This window comes from Synchiropus splendidus, chromosome 18 (genome assembly GCF_027744825.2).
Source record: "Synchiropus splendidus isolate RoL2022-P1 chromosome 18, RoL_Sspl_1.0, whole genome shotgun sequence".
Taxonomy (NCBI): domain Eukaryota; kingdom Metazoa; phylum Chordata; class Actinopteri; order Syngnathiformes; family Callionymidae; genus Synchiropus; species Synchiropus splendidus.
The window spans coordinates 1996901-2020791 of NC_071351.1; the positions used below are offsets into that span (position 1 = coordinate 1996901).

The 23891-nt window shown below is 41.8% G+C and overlaps 1 protein-coding gene across 2 annotated transcripts in view; it reads right to left on the reverse strand.

Moving 5' to 3' along the window:
• Positions 1 to 14189: 14189 nt before the first annotated feature.
• Positions 14190 to 23891, reverse strand: part of grm4 (glutamate receptor, metabotropic 4) — a 109292-nt gene continuing 99590 nt past the window's right edge. The window contains exons 7-12 of one of the 2 annotated variants that reach the window (XM_053850583.1): positions 22209 to 22409; positions 20886 to 21022; positions 19760 to 20695; positions 18653 to 18899; positions 17704 to 17749; positions 14190 to 16329 (exon numbers count right to left, since the gene is read on the reverse strand). In XM_053850583.1, coding sequence (XP_053706558.1) covers positions 17712 to 17749; positions 18653 to 18899; positions 19760 to 20695; positions 20886 to 21022; positions 22209 to 22409 — 1559 coding nt within the window. In that variant the 3' untranslated portion in view covers positions 14190 to 16329; positions 17704 to 17711. The remainder of the gene's footprint in view (positions 16330 to 17703; positions 17750 to 18652; positions 18900 to 19759; positions 20696 to 20885; positions 21023 to 22208; positions 22410 to 23891) is intronic. The other variant, XM_053850582.1, reaches the window with a different exon arrangement.

Here is a 23891-nt window from a genome sequence, read left to right on the forward strand (position 1 = left end):
AAGTCTCGATGCTGCGGACGGCGGCGGGATGCGTTGAGGAAGCTGGGACGAGCGTCCTCAGCTCCTCCCGGCTTTACGAGCATCACGAGAGGGAGTTTCAGCTCATTGATTAGCTGTCTGACCCAGAACTTGAATGTTTTGGTCCACTCTTGCCTCACTCTCGTCATAAATCTGTGGCTGCTGCTGCAGGCCAGTTTCAGAGCAGAACATTCCATTTATACACCCTATAATGTAGACTTCTCCAAATACCTGGAGGGGTCAAGATCATTGTGGAGTCGGGCCGTGTCACAACAAAGAGCAAGGCAGGCTACGCCCGCGACAAGACTCAGTACACGCAAGTTCACCTCCGCTTTCACTTGTTATGAGAGAATGAATCACAAGCTATGCACAGTACCTTTCGCCACAAAGGAGGAGAGAACTGTGGCACATGCCAGCGCTCTCATTAGGGAGAACTTTTAGCCACCGGCGAAGCATAAATGCGTTCAATATTTTCTCTAAACTCCAGGCTTAAGATTGCAGCAGCTCGGCACATCTCTGAGTAATGAAGATCTATTTTTGTTTCCGTCATTAATAACCAAACTTGCAATGATAGCCACAGCAGGAGTGCGTGAACAAGAGGAGGGCCTCTGGTATATCCTGAGTGCAGCTGCGTTCTCACCCTCCAGTCAATGGATTTGAGTTTGTTTTTCAAGATTAATTAAGAAAACAAGAGTCAGATGCATTATATTTGTGTCAACAGCCAGCCACAATACTTAAGCTTATCATTATATTCTTGTTAATTTTTACCTCAGGCAGCAGCAGTACATATTAAATCACCATTGTTAAAAATACTCCCTGCCTCAGAGAGATGTCTTCTCACAAGCTCATTTTTATGGTTGAGGTGATCTGTTTCTATTTCTTCCACCCAGCAGTTTAATACTCACACTTTAATACACGGGTTTTTTTTTTTAACCTGAGTAACTAGTGTTTTTCAATGAGCGGCTCGCACAAGATGCTCACGCTTGTCCATTGTAAACCCATAACTTTTATGCCATATGTAGACAGTATTATTTCTGTAGTCTGGATTATTCTGATAGTTTCACCAAGGAACATTAGACTCGTTCTAAAGTGTCGACAGGTAAATTTTATCCTTACGTTTTGCTTTATTAGATGTAGAAAATGAAGCTTTGGTCCATTGCACGGTGGATGGACCTGTCTTTTGTAAAGAATTCTCAAATGTTCCTTTTCCTTTGGTTCCAGTTGTATCATTATAATAATGTCTTGCTGACTGAAAGGTGCCTCCATGGAGCCCCCTTCTCCTCTCATATCTCAATTCACCTTTCATTATTTCTGCTGCGCTCCCTTGCAGTGTTTCCTGACGTCGGTGGGATATTGTTGACACCAAATTTACATCCAAATTGAGTGTACTTACACTATCTTTTTCTTTCAGGCCAACATGACTTAACATGCAGATGAGCACGGCTCTTTGGAATCCTAATTTAGACCGGATTATTCGACCCCATCGACGTTCATTCCCAGCATGACACAGAAAACGCACAGCTCCTTTTATCTTTCACGATGAATCCACATGTGATGCATCCGTGCACACGGATTATGACATTCTGCTTGTGGCCTGTGTCGTCTGCTGCACCTACACATTTTATATTTACATGTTGATCAGTGACTACAAAGCTGTTAATGCCTGAGAGCTTATGAGGAAACGTCACTCTCCCATGTGTTTAAGAATATGCTGAAATGGCTTTTCATTTTATAATTCTAATCCGTCATCAGTGATCGTCCCAATCTACAGTTATCTGAAGGTTGCCCAAAAATGTGAATGTTTATCTTGGTTCTTAGAATCATGATGATATGTGGGTAACATTCAAGGCCACTGGGAATCTCTCCCCTGAAACCTAACACTATCAATTCTGCTAAGAGTAATAAATCACTCTGACAGAGATGGAACCACGACACATGTTGTCTTGTGGTGGAATCATATTTCACGTTACTGCGTATTTAAGCTGGTCCCAAGTGGATTCCTGTAGGTGGCAGTAGATTTCTTCCCTTTGAATCTGAAAATCGACTGAAGGAAAAATCCTTAGATGAATATTCACAATTTGTTGCTCTGGTTAATGTAAATATTTGGATCAGTCAAACTTATTTATTAATTTAGGATGCTATTGTCCACATTTAATGTTGTCAGTGTTTAAATAATAATAATAATACTGTGATTATTACATGATATATAATTTCTACAGCTCTTAAGATAAATCATAACTGTGAACAAATAGCGTTGTGCTTTGCACAAAATCACGGCCCATATGGTCAAATATTTACAGTGTTTTAATTGCACCACACCAAGTGTATGCATGAAATGAATGAAAGCAAGGCATTAGGTTGCTCATTAGAGGACCGGTGTGTGCGTAATACTGGTGCCAGAGGCTACACTTACCCATTTTATGAACAGCTGACAGAATGTTTACAGATTTAGAGTTTCCAATAAAATAGTGAGGTTCTGTTGCTCTACTGCTTTGTTTTCTCTCGATTGAGGCTCAGGAGAGAGAAACAAAATACTTTTTTCATCAGTATTTTCAGCTGAGAAGCCAGCAATTTAACTTTAAAAGGTTGAGCCTCTCATGGAAAACTACACCTGAGGAAACTCCCTTCAAATTCTGGTGTCCTGTTTAATGCTGTTCTGACTGAACTTTTATTTCATATCACATCCTTTTACCCATTTTACTGGCAGTTAAAACATGAGGTCCAGAAGCCAGTGGAGCAGAGGCAAAGAGGAGCAGCCAAAAACTTAAAAACACTTTTCTAAAAACAGCAGTGAGGCAAAGCTGCATGTAGGCCAGTTGTGTTGAAGTGCTTCAAGGGAACCAAAGAATACTGCTTTGAAGTGTGTGCTCCTCACTGGTGTATTGGCCTTTTACATCCTGTTCTTCCTATTAAAGGAGTGAGTGTGGCTGTGTGAGAAGCATGGCTGCACACTAGTTACTGTGCTGCCTGAAACGTTTACCGCTCCATAAACTGTAGCTGGAAACAGATGACCACGGAAACAGACAAGATTTTGTTTTTGCCTCTCATTAGCTTCACATTGAAAATGAACTAACATGGTGAACAACAGTGTGCGACGTGTGTGAGAGTGCTGGAGTCAGATGTGTGGTGTGAAATATAAGATTATGCTATTGTGTTGAAGTCACGGTGCAAAAAACAAAAGCAATGGCATATTGATCAGAAACATAATCGCAATATGCATCATTGTAGCCATCAAACTCAGCCAAATGGTGCACTACGTTTATTTAATTTCTGCTACAGAGCCTCCTCTGATCATATCTAAGGGCTCAACTCTGGCTGAGGAATGCATCAGAATAGGTCACTCTTTAATGCTGACCAAGCGATTTAAGATTCTGAGAATAATGGCGATTTCAGTGGAAAGATAAGCTAGAAAATGCAAGTGCGATGGTAATATATAAGTGTCTTGTGAAAGAAGTTATTAATAAAAAGCTTTGAGTTCCTTCAACAAATGATTACTACCCAGTCACTCGTTCAACCAAAGGCCATTCATTCATGAATTAATGATCACATCTGACTCAAAATATATATAACGTAGCATGTGACAGCGACAGGAGATACCTGAAGGTGAGAGACAAGTTTGACATGAATCTCTTGTTCCTGTCCCAAACGACCCCCGGGTTGACGAAGCATTAGGACTTTGCGCTTCTTCAACAGCTGGTGGCATAAAGGGAAACGAGCAGAGGCCCAAAGGGAGCTGAAATATCCAGAGCATGAACTGATGCAAGAGAATCACAGACGGTGGGAATCAAACCTGGTCAGGATAGAAAGAAAGCTTCAGGGGCTTGTTTATCATGTCTTGTGCTGCTGCTGATATGCAGCCACCTGGCTGGGTGCAGATGCCCCAAAGCCCTTAAGCATGCTTCTGCTCGCCCTGTGCGGAGCTGTTTGCACCTTCACATCTTTCATTGTAGGATGAAATCATAACATTTCTTTTGTAGGAGACACCATCATTCAGACTCTTTTTGTTTTTTTTACATTTCAATACAACTCATTAGTTGCTTTTGTGATGCAGCTGACATAAAGACTGCCTCCAGTGCCCCCTCACCTACCTGCGTGAAGTCAAAAGTACTGTCAAGAGGATGGTTCTTTAAAAGGCTCTATCAACAAAAAGGTTCTGTTTGAACTTAATGTTCTCATATTTATTTATTTTTCTAAAAAAAATCTTGTCCTGTACAGTATAAATGTAAAAGAAAAGAAAATGACTCTAAATTCTTCCAATCCATCTCGACAGCAATGCTGCGTCGTAATCCTGTCGCTGCTACACACTTATTTTTGCTTGTTTGACGCAGCTCTGTTGTTATGCTGGTCATGTCACACGTTTTCCCATCACTGAAACACTCCCTGAAAGAGTCTACTTAATAGGATAACAGCAATCTTAGAAAAAAAAAGTTGATGGTGTCTTTGAACTGCAGCTTTACTGCACTGCAGCAGTGGATCCACTTAATAACGAAGATGGCTGATAAGCCATATGTTGAACATGAAAAACACTGCCTGAAGTCAAGATTGAGCTCCAACATTCTGAATTCTGAATATTAAGAACTTAACGGTAAACTTCGTGCATTTTTTTATTTACCTTAGCGAGGAATTTTAGGGGGTTGGAGCTGTGGTTGAAGTGACTCAGTGCATGTCTCAGCTGTTGTTTTCCCCCAAATAGGATGGGAGTTAGATGTCTCATTGTTGACCAATGCCGATGCCAGACTATCTGGATGCATTGTTATGCTCTTGTGTTATTCATGACAGGGAAACTTGGCCCTACCCCCCTAAAGCCAAAGCGATTTGAAGAGCCCCTGTAAAGGTCATAATCTAGCAATGAAGGCGATTGCAAATTGATTTTTTCCCCCTTTCTTCCAATTGATTTTCTTATATATCACCCATGAGATCAACGGCTACTTCCCCATTAGTCTGCTGTACTTGTGTTCGCCTTGCAAATCAGTGTCAAAAAGGAGGGAAAGAAAATGAGGGTGTGACACAGACACACCTCCCCAGATAACCTTCCCTCCCAATCCTCCCCTCTCATCTGTTTCTTGTCTGCCAGAATCCTCAGCTGCTGATCCATGAAGCTGTCGCACCAAAACAGTTTCCCCCGCGCCATCGCCACCTCTCCACTCCTCATCTGTTCCTGTCATGGGTCACCCGGATTGGGCTGATCAAACACTTTCTAATCAAGCGCTCACCCTTTATCATCTCCCACTGACAGCTTTAAGTAGCCATAAATAAGCGTGGGCAAAGCTCCTCGTTTGTCATCGGAGGAGCGGCTCGGTGTATATCTTCCCTTTTAGAGACCGTAGCTCGACTTTACAGCGCCTGCCTTAAGTAGGTAATGTTGGGGAATGAAGGCAGCAAATAACCTGCTGTAATAATGGCGCCTCGGCAAAGATGAAAGGAAAACCCTCTTGTAAATTGCAATTTTTTAGCCTCAATTATATTAAACGTTCATTAGCCCACTAGGCTTTATGAGCTTGTGACGTGCTGCTGAATCATCCAAAGTGATGAACTGTCGATCTGTTTCACTTCACTCATCTTCCTTGTCACAATGTTTCTCTGTACAAACATGTATTTTACACTTTAACATGACACATGTGATTGCGCCTATTACACATAAAACACCTGATGCAAATGGAAGCAATAAACCAAAAGAAAGATTCTTTCTGACCTCCCCAATAGTTTTCAATTCTGTACGGCTGTGTACATGTTTACATTCAATCCTTCTTTCATAATCCAAATTGAATGAATCACAGTCTCACCTTCACAAGCATGTAAACAGGTTGGCTGTATCAGGGATGGTATTAGACACATTTTATTTGGAGAACTACTGGGGGAAACAGTTGAAAAGAAAATGCAGCGTCTGTGAGAGTGTTGTTCGGTTGGTGCTTCTGAGTGCACCGGGGTTGAGCTGAAGTCCACTTGTGTGAAAGATCGCGTCCCTGACTCCTCCCTTGTGAGCGAAACAAAGCCACCTCCATTTCTGTGCGCTATGGCTCATCAACTTTGGTATTTTTTCATTTCACAAAGGTAAGGGAGGAACGCGCGTCAACCCTGAATTATATTTACACTGGCACTCTGGGGAAATGAATGAGAAAACAAACTCCTGTTGAGAACGGAGCACCACCTCTACCCCAGCCAAGTTGACCGGTGACTCTTCAGTAATGCTAATATCCGCACAAATATGCATAATGATTGAATAAAGTGCCGCCATTTGCATGAGCGCCATCAACTATAACCTGTTAATGGCTTTGATGAAGGTAGTTAATGATCCAAAGAGGTGGTGAGGTTGACGTCCACATCAAACACCCCATTACTAAGATAAGTGCCCATTATGTCTGTTTTCTTGCAGCCAATAAATGGAATTGGTGAGTAATAATTACGCTCAAAAGTGTATATTATCAGACGCCATTTGAAGTAATTGTTCTGATCACAGTGTCTCAGTCGGACAAACAGGTTTCACCCCGACAACATCACTTGAATGTTTCACTCGGCTGTTGTACAGAAGAACCCGACTTTGATCGTATTTGCGACACACTCGATGACTTGACTATGAAGGGTTGTTATGAAAGAGCTCATAGAATATCACTGTCTTCGACCAATGAGGGGAGAATGGAAGACTGCCTTGTCCTTCTTGTCATTTTGTTCCGTCGTTATGGAAGCATAACTCAATATGAATCCCTTCTATTCCCTTTTTAATCAATCTTATCTCACAATTTCCTCTTTCTGTCAACGAATATCACATGAAATAAAAAGATCTGCAACGAGGCAAGGTCTCATTAGAATTATGGGAGCTGTCTCTGGTGCTGATCTTCAAACCTGTTTTTGATGCTCTAAGAAATGTAAGATATTTTAGATAAACTATTTCTAACCAAGTCAATCCATAAAGAAATTATGATCTAACTGATGATTAGACAGTTGAAGGGGAAGAATAATTGGTTTATTGCTGTAACAAGCTCCGATAACACCCTTCAATCTGACAGGTTTGCTCCCTCTTTTTAACAGTGTTTGCCTTGTTTTGTTTGCCTACTGACTGTTAAGGGCAAGAATGTGTTTTTCTGCTTATATTATGCGTAGATAAAGCTTCTTAAAATGATGAGAAACATCCTGACAGAACTAGTCAAACAATGAAGCGCACGATAAAGACGGAAACTGTTGAGAATACAGCATAAAGTTGGTTATTGCCTGCAAGACATTTGTTTGCATCACTGTACATTATGAAAGCAATATTTGAGAGACTTGCAGCCAAAGCAGCAACGTGTCACCACTTGATTCGGAACAGTCTGACATTCGGGCAAGTTAATCAACACTTGGATCCCAGGAGGACGGCTGGAGAGCAGCTCTTCACTCCAATCTCCTGCTGTCACTGCTGCTGTATGGGACTTACTGACTTATTTATTTATTTATTTTCTCAGTTTGGACTAAAAGCGCAGAGCAGGATTGATACGCTGTAACCATGCTGTTTATTGTTGTCCCGATGGAAAAAAAACAGATGGTGGACATTTCAGATGCCAGTTGTGACAGAAATGGATGACTGCGGCTTTGACTGTAGATTTTGAATCACACGTTGAGCGGAGCCTTGTGTCACTGCCTCGGACTGGGAATCCAGATGGCTTACTTTTCATCATCAGGAACAGCAGCATGTTCATAATAGCTCAGCGTAATGAGGGCTGGGATATACCTTTTCCACTGTATTGGCAGGACTTGTTTCTCTCCCTCCACTGAAAGCCATTATTCACCATAAAAGAAGCTCTGGCCCCGAACAGTCTGAATGCATTGCACCTCTGAGCACAGAGAAACAGGACACACTGTTTAATCTTCTGTGTGTGTGTCGACTCTGTGTTTATTAGTCTGCGATCAAAATGACTGAATGAATCTAAACCGCATCTGTAAATGATATCTCCGGCGTTGATCATGTCGCTATCAAAATTCCTTTGTGCACTTGGTGTCGCAGTGGCCCACACTATTGAAGCAATACATGTAAAGATATGAGAGTGACAACTCATATTGTATTTGACTGAGGCACATAGCCCCGCCCCCAACCCCGCCTTCTGTTCATTCAGTCCAGCTCCACCGTCTCACACATCCATACAAAGTTACCTGATAAATTTGCTGAACTGGTCCCGTGGATGGTTCACTCCAATGGAGTCACTCTAAGGGAGTCCTTGAAGAATTCCATTTACTTATTAGGGTCAAAGTTTGAAGGGGGTTGTCCCGGCTTAGTGGCCACTGAAGGCACGCTGTGTAGCGTTTACCTCGGTGGAAGTGAAGGCTCTTACTCTCTGACTGCAAGTCCCCTTGACAGCTGTCCGTGCTTAACAAATGACTGTTAAAACACGAGTTGAAGTCGCAACAGAACGAGTGAGGAGCGCACAGGTACAGGTGAAGCAGTCAGTGGTCTGCTAGGTTTGATCAAAAGGGCAACAGATTCTGTAGGTTTCCTGTTAGAGCTTTTACTGTTCCAAAGAGCTGGATATCCAGCTGTCACACTGTGTTAAAGCTCCAAAGTGCCCTCATCTCGTAGCACATATTTCGTTGTGTTCAGCACTAAGACGTTTCTTTCTGTCTGAGCTGGCCTGAGAGAGTGTGGAAATTGAAGATTAACCTTTGAACCTTTGAAATGTTGTAATTACAGTTTTAATACTTATTGGGAATGTGTTCACACACCTCAGATGTTTTTTCTTAAAAACCACAGTGTGTCTGTAGCAGTGATGTCAATGTTCCCCATTCGCATACAAAACATCTCACGTCTGCTGAAATGTTGTGATATGCACTACTTTATTGAGCTTTTAATAACCGTTGAAATGGATTAGTTTGCCATTTGTCAGCATGAAATTGCAAGATGTATCCAGGAAATATTTTCAGGATTTGCTTTTTTCACCGTGTGCGGTTCCAATTTATACAGTTGGCACATGTTAGCCACTGGCAGATAGTTGTGCTAGGAGACATAATAATATTTTCTTGTACCCCCCTGCTGATAAATCTGTATTTGTTCCTAATCTGTTGCAAGGCAGTTTTTTTTATTGAAACTTTTCCTTCTTGTTCCCGAGTAAAAAAAAATGAAGTGCACTTTGAAGTTGAGACATAGAATGCTCATTTGCATATGGCTGCATTTGAAATTCTATAGTAATTGGCGGCGTGCTTTTGCAAAAAACTAGGTCACTCCTAGGTTTACAGCTGAATTCAGTTGCCAAAGCATGAACCAATGGTTTCCATTGTCTGTTTTACATCAGATCTGTTTAAGTGAAATCTGTTATCCATCTGTCATGTTGTTCAATACAGTCTGATTTTAAAGCAATACATAATCAGACCTCTGATCCAGCGGGTGAGGGAATCAGGAACCATAGAGACGGATGGTCATGCATGGCAGCAGATGCAGGAGTCCAGAATCATGTTGTTGAATTTTATTGGAAAAATAGCGTGGGGGTGAAGAGAAATGGTAGCAGCGTAGACGCCTGTTTTACAACAGATTACACTGATGACTCCAAATCAATAGATGATTTTCTCTTCCAATGGCTTTACAGAAATGCATTGTTTGACTTCAACACATCATAAAATTGCAAGGGCGACGTGGATCAACAGTTGGCCACTATTGATCTGGGTGCAGCGCAGAAGCATTGCAGGTTTTCTTACTGTAATATTTGATTGGTAAAAGCTGCATTACATGCAAAATAGAGTGAGACAAGAATGTGTCTTTGGATGAGCTTCTGATAGTGATGTTTCTCTTGACCCTGAGTGGAGTGGAAAAGTGTATGCTGTGAAGGAGCTTCTCTGCTTGAAAGATGGCCTTCACTTCCTTCAGCTGACACTGCCAATTTTCCATTGATGTAGTCGTGGATTTTCCATGTGCAATAGGTGAATCATTTTTTTAGATATCCATGAACATAATATCTTTGGGAATTGAAGCGTAGTGTTGATGATGTCAAATTAGAGCTCACCACTTTTAGCTGAGAGTGGCACGGGCTGCTTCAGAATAGCCAGCTGTCTGCGACACCTCAAGCATGATGGAGGGACCACAACCTCCATGCAGTGAACCAAATGGTTCCAGGCTGCTCATTAATATAGATGGGGTTTTTATAGGAATGGCTGTTGGGCTAAATTATTCAAAGGGTTCAGGGAGACTTATGGGCTGGCTCATTCTGTAGCATAGCTAACTGAACACGTAAATGCCTGCCATGGGGCAGGTGATGCAGAGAAATCAGGTGTTCATGTAAAGACTAATGGCATGGAACCTTGACAGCCATGAATCATGGGAGAGGAAGTTGTCAAGGCAGTTGGACCACAGCACAATATCAGGCTCGACTTGGAGAAAATGTCAAATTACTCTGATGTATGGGGACCAGAATAGCATTAGGTAGCAGAGGATAAATGTCTTTTCTTATCTCGAACCGTTTAATCTCTAACATTTAATTTCTTTGAGCCCAAGGTAACTAAGACATATGACACTGTAAAGCAGAGCCAAATCTTACTCACAGAACAGCTAAGCATCAAAACACAACATGGTTTTTGCACCTCTATTGCCCACCACTGACCCTGCCTCTCCTTTTTCTTCATACAGACAGTCACACTTCCATCTTTCATTGAGTTCCTCTCCATATTCCGTGATATGTTTGCACATTCCCAGATCCATTTCTGCACTTAAAATTACTAACCATTTGTATTTCTAGAACCTGCTCACCTAAAATGACTTCCCATTCTGAAATATGACATGTTTTAAAGCCAAAATGGCGTTACTTATCCCAGTTGCATCAAGCCTTTAGATGAGAGTCCAAAGCTCTGCCAAACATGGAGCGCAGGATTGAAGAAAGAGCCTCTCCACTTCAAGAAGTACAACTGACTGATGTTCATTCAAGTGACCAAATGAATGCTTTGATGCGTGCCAGGCAAGACTGCCTACATGATCATAAATGCTTGAAAGCCCTGCCAATAAACAAAATATGTTCTTTAAATATTGATGTGTGGGACTCTAAAGCGCACTCTAGCCAGTGCTCTTTAGGCTCAATAACAAGGAGATCAAATTGTACAAATTGGGTTCTACTTTCCAAAGTAAGGGTCAATGGCAGTGTTTATAGTGAGGGCTGCAGATCTGTGTCAGCCTAAGACTTGAGGTTGAGAATACGCGGACTGACTTGTTGCTGTGATGAGTGGTGCCATCAGCTACGGAAGGATGAATTCCTGACTGAGAGAAGAAATACAGTCCCTCCTGGAGCTTGCTTGTTGGTGCTGCTGATGATTTGGTTTTCACTTCAGTTGATCAGGGATGCAGATGTCGAGATGACTTATTGACTCGCCAAGCGACTCATGGAAATCAGTGGTGCAGCTGGTCCTTCAGTCCCGGAAAAGTGTTTTATTGATGTCTTTGAAATGTACCTCCTCCAGTGTTTCAAAACTATCATACTTCTAGTACAGTCTCAGCTACATTGTTGTTGGCTCCGATAAGGAACTACCACCACCATTCATTCCCATTTGATTGTTTTCTATCTTTAATGATTGTATTTTTTAAGCCTAGATATGGTCTGCGACTTGATTCATTACCCATCTCTTGTCTCAAGTCTAATACATGACTTATACGCACTTAAAATATGTATACGTTTTAGATTTAATTTGTATTCATGATTAACATGATAATCCTCCGCAGAATATTCATTTCACCTTCCTTGTGTTATTTTTCATTTTTAAGGGTTGTGAAGTTTGACACCTCTGAGGTGAACAGTCACACATTCTTGATGAGTTTTCTTTCTTTATCACGCTATGTAGTGTTTCTCTATAGTTGAACGAGGGAGGCAACTGTGCTAATGGTGAGGATCATTGTGTCAGAAATCTCCAGTGTCTAGTTTGCAGTTGCCTGTGTGGTTCCCAGCCACATTGTTTCAGGTCCAGTTGTCTCTTCTGTTTTGTGATGAGTGAAGCATGCATCAGTTTTTCCCGACACATGATTTAAATCGCTGACATGGCTCTGCGCTGCTCTGTCTATTATCATATTTCAGCGCCGACACATCTCAATGAGATAGCTCCGAGTGTGTCAATAAAACCGTCTGCTTGCTGGTAATAATCACAATTCAGTTGTTGCAAAACATAAAACCCCCAATGTAATCCACTGATGCTGGAGCATCAATCAGCTGTTGAACACTGTTGAGGCTGAGGTCGAGTTTGGGACGCCACTAAATATTTAATGCCATTGAGAAGCTGATCAAGTGAATTATATCCTCCGATTTTAGTGGCACTCTCAATTTTCAAAAGAGATATTGAGCTGACCATATTCTCTTCAATCAAAGGCGACGTGAAAGACGACGGTTTTATTTGGTTCTGCTACATTACGCTTTTAGCCCACCAGCATTTGTCATGTTCTTCCCTTTAACAACCTCATAGACGGTAATGGGAGCAAGCTTATCAGGCCAGCTGGACTGCTTATATGCTGCAGTTCTTGTTCCACTTTTGAATAGAGCAGGAACGTGATTTTAAAAATTGCATCCTTTTATCATTACTCTGATAAAGTCGACAGTCTCTGTAGAAAAGGGACAGACCAGGTTAAACCCCTGTTTGTTTAATGATTACCACAAGTTTGCGACTTGTCAGGAGAGCCCTGAATGAAATTCCTGCCACGGCTCTGTCGTAATGGGCCTCAAAACTCTGTATAGGTTGTCATTATGATTTATTGCACTACTCTGTTAACACGTGGCTATACAATCACTTTTCTTTTTTTTAGCTCCAGCTCAGGGAATTGCAAAGCCGTGCAAAAAAAAGTATGTTAAGTAAATGTAAGCCATTTCAGTGCTAAAGGATGGAGACAGAAGACATATTAATAGCTAAAAAATACAGATCAATGTGGTTTTAGAGTGACATTTTTTTGGGAATGTTTTTTTTTCTGTGTGTTGCATTATCACCTCGATTGTATCACTCACTGTTTATAGTGTTTTTCCATCATTTGTTTCAAATTATGAGACATCAAATTGAAGTAGTAGAGTATTTCTCCATGCCACTTCACAATAACAATCGTTGCCACCAAATATTTATTTTCGGGTTGTAGTGTATTTGTGATACTTTTCCTTTTGGTGGCTCTGTATATTTCCGTTCCCTTGTCTGACCACAGGTTGGATTACAAGTGTAGCTCACTGTATTGATTTGCAATTGCCTCAAGGTTCAGGGGGCTGGCTCCCAAATTTAATCTTCACCAGTTTAATAATTCAAAATGATGAAAAGTGTTAGTCAACTCTGGCCTTGAGTTATTTTTCATGTTGCCTCCTCTCTGGTGCACAACGATAAGACTCATTTGTCTCTGCAGCTTCTGCTCTGCGCACACGCGCAAATGAAATGAATGGATTAAAAGATTGTGTGTGTCACATGCTCCCAACCATCATCATGCTTCTGAGAATTATCATGGACTTGAATAGCTTTTTGTTTGAATAAGCCTATAATAAATTGATAGAGAAAAGAACATTGACGGCTATGACACAATTAAAATGTCACCCTCGCTTGTTGCTTTGAAAATTAAAAAGGACACTCAGTCCGGTGCATGTGATTGGCACTGCTTGATGTTTGGTTTTCTGTCCACAAGATTGGTGGTACAGATGTTTAAAACAGACAGACAGACAAACCAGCTGGACTCCATCCCAGATCCGGCGGAAAGACAAGCAACCATTCATCTGGTCTAATTTAAAGTCTGACATTCTACCTCTCGACTCGTCACTTTAATCTACTGGAACATTTGGTGTCTGCTGAGGGTGCTAAACCACAACCCATCTGGTGGAAGTAGGGTAGGAGTTGATGGAACTCAAGGTTCTCAGAGCAGCTTGGCAGGTTAAAACGTTAAAATACCACATTATGATCAGATTCAATAACGAAAATCATCCACAAAAGGTCAGTTCCAAGATGATTTAGTGAAAGTAGACCGAACCCCAGAAGAGGCGGGGCATAATGAAGATGAACTAGAATGAGGTGCAACTTGAGACACCTGATCATCAACCTGCGGAAGTCATCGTAAAATTGATGGAGAAATGTCACAAAACAGTCAATATTGGGAATCATTACACAAGCCATATATTGGAGACTATGAGAGAATAATATACAGAGTTGACAACCTGTGTAGGAAGTGAAGATAATACCATCAAATAACCACACCCTGCTAGCAAAACAGTATTTTATTAGAAATATCTTGTATAAAAACAAACATGCTCTACACATTTTTTTCTCTATAGATAATTCATAAATATCCAGGCACTGTAATAATTTTTGTGTTTAGTTTTCTTTTTAAATTATTCAGTACATAAAGCAGACATGATCAATCCATTTATAACATACATAAAGTTGCCATTTAATTTCAGTCAGCACTCACATCTCTACTTTGAAACACAGACAGTGTTTTAGAAAAATAAACAGGGTGGCAAGAAACAAAGATATTCACAAACACAAACATTCTCACGTAGAATACGCTTGTAATAAGAATTATCTGCAACAACACCTTTTGTGGATATTGTTTGAAGCCCAGATCAAATGAAAAGTAAAAAATAAAGTTCATAATTCACTCCAGCGGTTTCTTTTGTGGGCAGTCAACCATTCTGTTGAACCTTTCAGGAATTTTCCACATGCAACATTCACAGTTTCACTTCGAGAATAACACTGAATGAGACAAATTCTGACGGGAAATATTTGATTCGCCATTTAATACCTAGACCAGGATCGTGTTCAGAGTAGTTTCCAAGCAAACACTTATCTGGTAACTCTTAATTTAATGTGTTTTAGGCACAAGATGAAGGCAATGGCCTTTATTTATCTGACAGCACATCCCCATAATCTGGACACGAATGATTGAGATCACGCTGGAGATAAATGAACCAACTGTGCAGGGAAAAAGTACTAAGAACAACTGGATCAACCTGAGATGCAAATGGCTTTTAATAAACACGATGAAATGCTTGAAATAAAGTGAGTCTCGAAGGTTTAAAAGCTGAGTCACAACATCCAGAAGTTGCTGCTCCGTAGTAGAATCTTATAAACAATACTGTAACATCAGTAGTGCACGCCGCAGCATTCAAGATGAAAGACCATGAAGGAAATGTTACTGAAATGTACTAAAGGTAAGTCTCTGGTTTAACATAAAAGACCCCATGTAAACACTAGCACTCTGGGCACTGACCAACAGCAGCATTTGCTCGTGATTACACACTAATCTGGCAGTATAGGATTCACTCCAATACACGTAATAGTGTACTTTTAGTTATGCGCTGCCTTGGTTTTTAGCCTTCTTCTAAAGGGTTTATATGGCGATGTACCAATGGGAATGTAACTTATATATTTAACAACATTTTGCAGCAAGATGAAAGTACATTTTTTTTAATGACTGTGCTGTCTCTGTTACCCATTTCTGAAAATTGGCCATCGGTCTCAGACGTCAGTGCTTCAAGAAAAACGCTGCCCATGTAACGCAAAAGTGACTTGTACGGTGAAAGGAATGACAAAAACATTTTACGATGCGTACTCCTGTTCAGTCAAAGGAGGAACAAGCATCTTCTTGTCTTCTTGCGTTGTGTGTAAACTGTGGTATTTGGTCATCATTTGGGTTCATTTTGCTGTTTTTTTCTCCTCTCGCAGCAAGGGGTTGACAGACATCTCCACTGTGATTGACGCAAATGTTGCATTCCATTGACGTTGACAACACAGCACAGTACACGTGATGCTCCCACAAGCATGCTAGGACTGTACACTAGTTTGCCAAAAGCGTGGCATCGTCATCAATACAATGAATAATCATAATAAAAAAAGTCTGGAATGACCCGTGTTCTGCAATTGGGTGCTTTCACTCTTGTAGAACTCTGACTGGACTGTAGTAAGGCATCTACAGTTTTAATAGTACTGCAGCATTCACGTCTGTAATTCCATAACATAATGTTTTTTTGTTTTTAACTTGAGCAAAGTAATGATTCCTCTGTTGTTTCAGCTGGATGAGGAAACTATATTTACCCTCAATTGATGTGCTATACACCTTTACATTTTTTTCTTGTTCAAATGGACCGCTTTACTCTGGGGGCGGCCGGGGGAAGAGGAGGATGAAGTGTCCACACTCCTGACTTCTCCAGCCACTCTCTCTTGCATTGTCCCTTTGTAGTCGCACACTGTTTCTCTAGAAAAATATCATTTGTGTCTCTTTATGGAACAACAAAATATTGTCTTTCCACCCAGGCCTGCAGCCACTTCTCAGTTGCTTCCTTCAGACAGTCTTTTGGTCAGCGTCCTTGTTCTGGTGTCAGATGGCATGGTTGCTGTAGCTTATGTACGTCTGCTTGGAGGCCAAAGCTGGAAGTATAACCAAAGAAATATGGTGAAAGAAAGAATGGGAGTTTCAACTAAACTGTGGTGAATACTTTTCACTTTTTCCGTTCCTCTTTTCTGCTGAGGAAATATGCAAATCAGCTGATTGATTAGTTCTTCTATGTATTGAATATTGTTTCAAAAACAGCGTGGTCCATGTTGTGGAGCGACGCAATTCCCTGACCAGCATTTGAACCACACTCACCTGGCAAACCAGGTTTGCACATTTTTTATGTTGCATATGAAATATTGAATGTATAATAATACTCTGACCTCTGCAACTTTTGGTAGACAAAACCAACTATATCCAAGCATGTCGCACATGTATAAAACATTTTACTCTGCAAAGTTAATCATATATAGTCCGCATTACTTTCGAAAAGTGTCTCTCATCCCGGGTAAAAATTGCAGATTATAGTTGATGTTCTCCATGCAGAGACATGCTACGGCCAGCATCAGTGCGTAAACTTGGCAAAAGAAGTGAATGTAAGCAGCTTTCACTAGAGGATGCAATCTTCAACTGTTTGCCATTAATATTTTACGCTCATTATTCTTTAACTGGCTTCACGTGGAATTGTAAATCAACTGTGAATAAGATGCAAAAGATAAATGATGAAAAGGACTTAATGTCAAATGACCAGAGTCACCACATCAAGTTCTGATTGTTTTTCCTGGCGGTTCACAACTCCGGTAATGAATGTGTTGGATTGCATGCACAGCGGTTGTGTTTGCAACACCAATCTGCCAATTTGCCAAAGGTGATTGAATATGTCAAAGGGGATAAATCCAATCAGGAGCCAGCTGAAAGCCGAAATCTTGCCAATTCGCCGTAGAGGACGCTGTTTTGGCGAGTGTGACGACACAGTGCTGAATGGGTGTTTTCTTCTTTGGCTCCGGAGGGTCTCCTCCCAGGGAAGCATTGATAGATGCATCTTATTTGAATATTTATGTGCAACGAGAGCATGATAAAGAAGAGATGGTCCAGAAAGAATTGAAGATGGCAGACCCATCTGTCTTTTCCTGCTCATTCTTATTGCTGCTGTCCCATTACCACAAATTCCTCTTTTTGTCAACAGGAAAAGGATTTACGGCCGTCTGTGGCTGGACTCCTGAACTCAGGCAGAGTGGTGTCATCTTTTGAGATTAACAAGCTTTTCCATGCTGATTGGATATTTTACGACACTAAAATTGTCTCTCAGTCTGGTGTGCTCGCGTGGATTTGTGAGGGGGTGATTTCTGAGCGCTAAGTTTGAGCCTCAGGCATCTTGGAAGGCTTGTGCATTAAGCAGGCAGGAGTGGTAAACATGAGCAGAAAATAATGAAGAGTGCTCTTGTCTTAAAGAAGAGGAGTGATGTTACCTGAGAGCCTAAAGTCCCTGACATGGCTCCCCTCCCTCAACAAAGTCTGACACGCAAGAGAGCATTGATTAGATTCACAGTTCAAATCTGAGGGCGACTGGCAGCAGAGTGAATAGGCTCTGGAACACAATGAGCTCCAACAATGGTGATGGGATGTTGGTGAGGGGGCAGGCTTTTTACACGTTGCACACATTTCTATGTTTCTCTGCGTGTCCGGGTAGAAAATATACCCGATTTTTTTTTTGGTAATCTGAGCTCGTGGTTGATTTAAGCCTGCACCCACACAGAGAGAACTTAATCATCCAGTTCATCTTGGTGATTGAAATGTTCTCTTTTCCAAAACTGAGCCGCCCGTTTCTTTTGTGCCTTTTGAAAATCAGGATTGTGTGGGTGGCCTGTCTAACATCATGATCCACAAATCCAGCACGGAAGGCTTTTTTGTGCTCTGTGGTAATGCAAAGCACTTGGCAGAAAAAAAAACCTGCTCTGTACATTTATGACTTTTGTTCTGCAATACTCGGAGCTCTCAAGTGAATTCAGATACGGGGCTTGTTACGAGAATAAATTGTGTTGAGCTTGCTAAATAGCTCGATGAGTCATCGCGAGTCGGCAGCCACTCTCCACAGATCTGGTGTAGTCAATGGCTTTATTAACCTATGTTGGTTGAAACAAAAGATAATGAAAGAACAAACTCTTTCCAACTGTGAATCAACTGTGAAAACTCTGCACTCCCAATGATAAACATGCTGCAAATAAAGTAACCTGCTTGAGTCCTCAAGGTCCATCGACCTTCAAATGTCAGTCCTTATCTGAGAACAAAATGATGAGTCCCCTTCTCTCTCATTCAAGCATGTCAACCTTGTGCAAAATATTCATTGCATGAGTACTCAATTAGACCCATCGCTCAATTTTCTCCTGTCTGTTTCAGCTCCATTTGCATGCAGCCTACCTTGGGTTTCCAGGCTCTCACAGAGTTCCGACTTGGCCTCTCCGTTGGGCCGCAGGCCTCCCTTTGGGTTAAACTTGTTAGACATGGTTGCTGCAGTGACCACAGCCTTTAGGCTTCGCTTGCGTTTAGGGACATTTTGCTCCGGATGGAAGAGAACGACATAGACCTTGGGCATGTAGAGCATTCCCAGAGAGACAGAAGCACTGAGGCTTACTGAGATGGTCAAGGTTGTGGTCTGGATGTACATCTGCATGAGAGAAGAGACAGAAGCTGTTGTAAAATTCAGACATTTTTATGTCTTTGCTGTGTACATTTGCATTGACCATTTCATCTGTCAGCGTCTGATATTTCTGAAAATCATTCATTTGTTTGATTTCCTCCAAGCAATGTGTGCGTTTCATGAACAAACAGATTTAATGGCTGTCACTGAAGTTTGCCTGCAGATGCATTCGCTCTGCTTTTGACAACAGCTTGAGGATCGTGTGCCACCTGAATCGAGTGACAGCTGTAACTCACAGCTGGAAACCTCAATTCCTGCAACACACTGGCAGCGCTCAGCGTTCAGCAGATTTGAATTGATTTAAACGGATTTTTCATGCTTGTGTGCCATCATTTTGTTGGCACCCGGATACAGGTGTTTGCTAGGCCGCCGAAAATACGACATTTTTAATCACATTTTGTCTTTGCAAGCAATTATTTTCATCCGTTTTGTCGTCTATGAAATCCTATAGCATTGATTGTTTAATCCACAAACATTGTACGGGAAATAACTCAACAGTTTTGATCGCTTCAATGATGCCTTTTCTGAAAATGAGGCTTTTCAGATAGATTAGAGGTGATAATAATGCTGTTTTCGTGATCTGTAAACAGCGGAGGTTGGCACATTCTACTCTTGATTTTGGGGCGGTGTCCTAGAGACCACCTCTCAGACCAGCTGCTGAACCCGTACGGCAATACTCAGCTGGAGGAAAAACTCCAACTATAGTCCCTCTATTTGGACGTCTTTTCTCTCAGCAGCTCCCTCTTGACCACATCATCTTTTTCTCTGCGCATAGAAAGAGACCACACTGACCAATAGACACTCAAATAAGGATGCAAATCATTTACCTTTTCTGCAGATTGCGAAGTCCCAAAGAAGATGGGGATGAAGGCCAGCCACACGATACAAGTGGTGTACATGGTAAAGCCAATGGGTTTGGCCTCATTGAATGTTTCTGGAACTCCTCTGGTCTTGATTGCATAGACTGTGCATGTGACCATTAGCAACATGCTATAGCCAAGCAGGCAGATGAGTGAGAGATCTGAAATATCACATTTCAACACACCGCGCGCCATTTTGGGATTGGCTGTACGCTGGTCTTCATAGTCGATGATTGCTTGTGAGGGATCGACTCCGAACCAGACGCAGACGCCAAGCAGCTGCACCGATATTAAGCTAAAGGTGATGACTAGCTGAGAAGCAGGGGAGATGAATCTCGGGGCGCTAACTGACATCTTGCCCTGCTCAAAAATTCTGTATATTCGGTTGGTCTTGGTGAGCAGCGCCGCGTAGCTGATGCTCATGCCCAGGCCGAGGAAAATCCTTCTCAGCGAGCATATGAAGACATCAGGGGTGGAAATCATGAGGAATGTTGTCGCGTAGCAGAGAAATATCCCAGTCAGCAGCACGTAACTCAGTTCTCGACCGGATGCTTTGACAATCGGAGTGTCGTTGTAGCGCACGAAGGTGGCGACCACAAACAGAGTGGCCATGATTCCCAGGACTGCGATGAGGACGGGGATAACTGCCCAGGGGGAGCTCCACTCCAGCTTGACAATGGGAATGGGATCACAGCCAGTGTGGTTCTCGTTGGGCCGCAAATCAAAGCGACACATTTTGCAGGTGTAAGTGTCTGCTTGGTACTGGTAACCGTCGCAGTTCTCACAGTGCCAACAGCATGGAATTCCCTTGACTGTCTTCTTGCGCTGGCCAGGACGGCAAGGCTGGCTGCAAATGGAAGAAGGGATTTCTTGTGTTCCTCCAGGCCACTGCATCTCTTCTATCTGTTGTGAAACAAAAAAAAAAAACAAATCGATTAATCGCTGCAACTGCAATCAGTACAGCAACATATAAAGCCATAATTCTTTGTATGTTTCTATCTACAATGTTGCAACAGAAGCTTTGATAACAATCCTGGATTGCGTGACGGTGGGTGTTGAAGGTTGTTTCTATGTTATTTGACATCAATCTTACATCTAAGTGAAGCTGGTCTGTCCAGTGGCCAATGATCTTGTACTCTGTGGTCTCGTTTGTGATCTGGTACTGGTAGATCTCATATCGCCCCGGAGCGTCTCCGTTCACGTTGAAGACCACCGGTGTGCCGGCTATCCCTAAAAGAATAAATAAAAAGAAAACATGAGCTTTTCAGTTGCGACAGTTGTCTGATTCCTCTCCACGTTTCCTGACGCCTGTGCATCACCCAAGTCATTTCCGTGATCTCATTTTTGGATTGCACCTTTTGTAGGATTTAAGTGTCAGTAAACATGCTAAACTTTAAAAATATTGACAGTCCCAGCCCTCCCAACTATTTCTATCCCTTAATGGAGGCTAAACCCATCAACAGCGATTAGCTGCTTAATTGAGCTGAGCTGAGTGCAGTTTGTTGACCTGCAAATATTTGCCATGGCGCAGACCTTTTTCTACTTAGCCACATTAAAAATCTCTTTGGAAATGTTTTGAGGTCAGAGTTCCAGTTGAACTATCTGAAGGAAAACAGAGCATAACCAGTTTCATGAAACATCAGAAACGGTGTGATTGAGTTGACTGAAAAACAACTGCTGTGGAAGCTGCTCTGTTTGCTCCTTTGTTTTAGTCAGCAAGGAAGCCTTTCCACGCACCAGTCGTGTTTTCTTACAAAGCTTTTATACACTCGATTCCTGTGTGCACCAAACACTTTTAAGAGCCAGGCTCTATTCCAGTAATGTGTAGCAAACAGAATTGATTTTTTTACCATCACCGTTGTAATCCAAATGCTGACAAGCCTTCCAGTAACACAACACTGTGATTAAAGGCAGACACTGAAGTTTAAATGTATCGGAGAAGCGTGGCTCTTCTACTGAGGTCTCTGGGCTGAAACATAGTTTCTGTTGGAATACCTTCATCTGCACTTTCTGTCTTAATCTGAGAAGGTTGTCTAATCTGTTATTTGCACAGTGTTTTGCTCACCCCATTTTCAGAAGCATTTGAAATATCAATAATAGCAATGAGCTTTGTCAAAGGACAGGTGCTGGTCACATTAAGGAAGATTATCCAGAAGTTAATCCAGAACACAGCCATTCATGAGAATCGTTTTTGAGTTATTTCGCTGCTGGTGTTCTGACATGAAACCTGATCATGCGAAGCAAGCGAGCCATGTCTGTTCCATGATATAACTACATTAAATCCTTTACACTACTATGAAATGTCTAAAGTGACCTGCCTGCTAGTTAAAACTGCTTCATGTTTCACACTGTAAATTGGCATGAAATTGTTTCTGCGACGTTATCAGCCATGCATACTGAAATAGCAAACTCATACCTGAGAAGTTAACCATTCGTATATACTTGAGAAGAAGTGTGCCATTGATGGAATCCATCTTTGAGCAGAGGCCAACTTTTCCAGGGCAGAGATCTTTGTGCATGCTGTGCAGAGCATGAGCCATGGCATAAACTGCGTCGATCACAAACTGGACTTTTCCCTCCTGTTCATAGGACGAATCTTTACCGATCCGCTCGTGATCTACAAGAGCAGAAGAAGGAAAGGAGTCATTATGACAAGACACGGAACGGCACATTTATTATTGCATCTTGTAAATGCACAATACTGTTGGAGACTTCCATAGAGACGGTAAAGTGAGATGTCTTGTAGCTTCATGTCCATTCAGGAAAGCACATGACATGATTAATCGGTTACGACCGAGCAGGGCAGATCGTTCTTGAGCCTTAATGTAGGCTGCAGTGACAGGTGAATGTCGAACATGATGCGCTTGTTCTAAGGCTTTCAAAAGCCATCAAACGCCATGCTGAAGACAGGAGGTTATTTATACTTTAAAGATTGACATACATGACTAATGACAGACTTAACATCCCCAAAAATTCAAGCAGTCACTTGACAACTGGAAGACCTGTATGACACACAACTTTCAAGTGAGAGTAGTTGGAAGTAAGTTGGATATTGAATTGGAGGCAATATAATCACTTAAATCAAATGCAGATTAATTCATGAGGAAAGATTTGAACGGCCCATGTCTTCCTACAGTTGGCCAACATGCAGAGATGAATGTGAAGGCAAGATGTGAAGGCTCAGCTGCACTATTTTCTATCTTTCATCAAGGACACACAGATCTCATAACACCGGTCTTTTTACTGTACTGATGCAAGAGTAAAAGCAATACATTGACTGCTCGCTGGAGGTATTTACTTTGTGATTGCAAAGTGAAAGTCTGCCTGAATGTGCTTATGCAGCCACTTCTGTGTGGGGAGCATTGTGTTTCGACAGTGTGTTGCTGCAAGTCGACGTTCAGCCGAATTCACTTAGCTCTTGGACACAAAAGAAAAAAAAACTCCCCTTGAAGTGTTCAAGTGATTTTTCATAAAAAAGTGAGATATCATTTGGAATTTCTTCTCACGCCAGATGTGGCCTACACCTGGATGCTCATTCATTTTTGCCAAAATGTAATGTTCTGTGTAATGCGATGGACTGAATCCTATTTTTTCCTCTTTGAAAAACGAATAACATTTGTGTTCCAAAAGTTCGTAAGCATACGCAGAACTCTTGTGTAGTAACCTTGATGACTCATGCCTTCAGGGACACAACTGCACAGTGTGTCGGACTGGTCCATCTGTGATGCTCATCAAGTATGTGAAGAGACATCAGCAGGCGGCTCCTCACCTACACCATCCTCCCCTCAACTTGAGAAACACAGGCGACACGGGCAGAAATACAGCCGCACGTCACTCATTAAAACAATTAGCTTTGTTCATCCAAACACTAGTTGATGCTGGCTGGACTTGTGACCCCACTGCTGTTGAATACTCTGAATACCTCTGTTTTTTTCATGCTCAAGAAAAGCAACATAACCTCCGAGGCGGGGTGGCAATGTTAATCTTGACACACACATTTTCTTCTGGCCTCCAGGGCCAGAAACCGGCGGCACTGACAAACACTGCTGTTTAATAATAGAACCACATGATGTTGTTTCCTGGGCTTTCTAAGAAACAT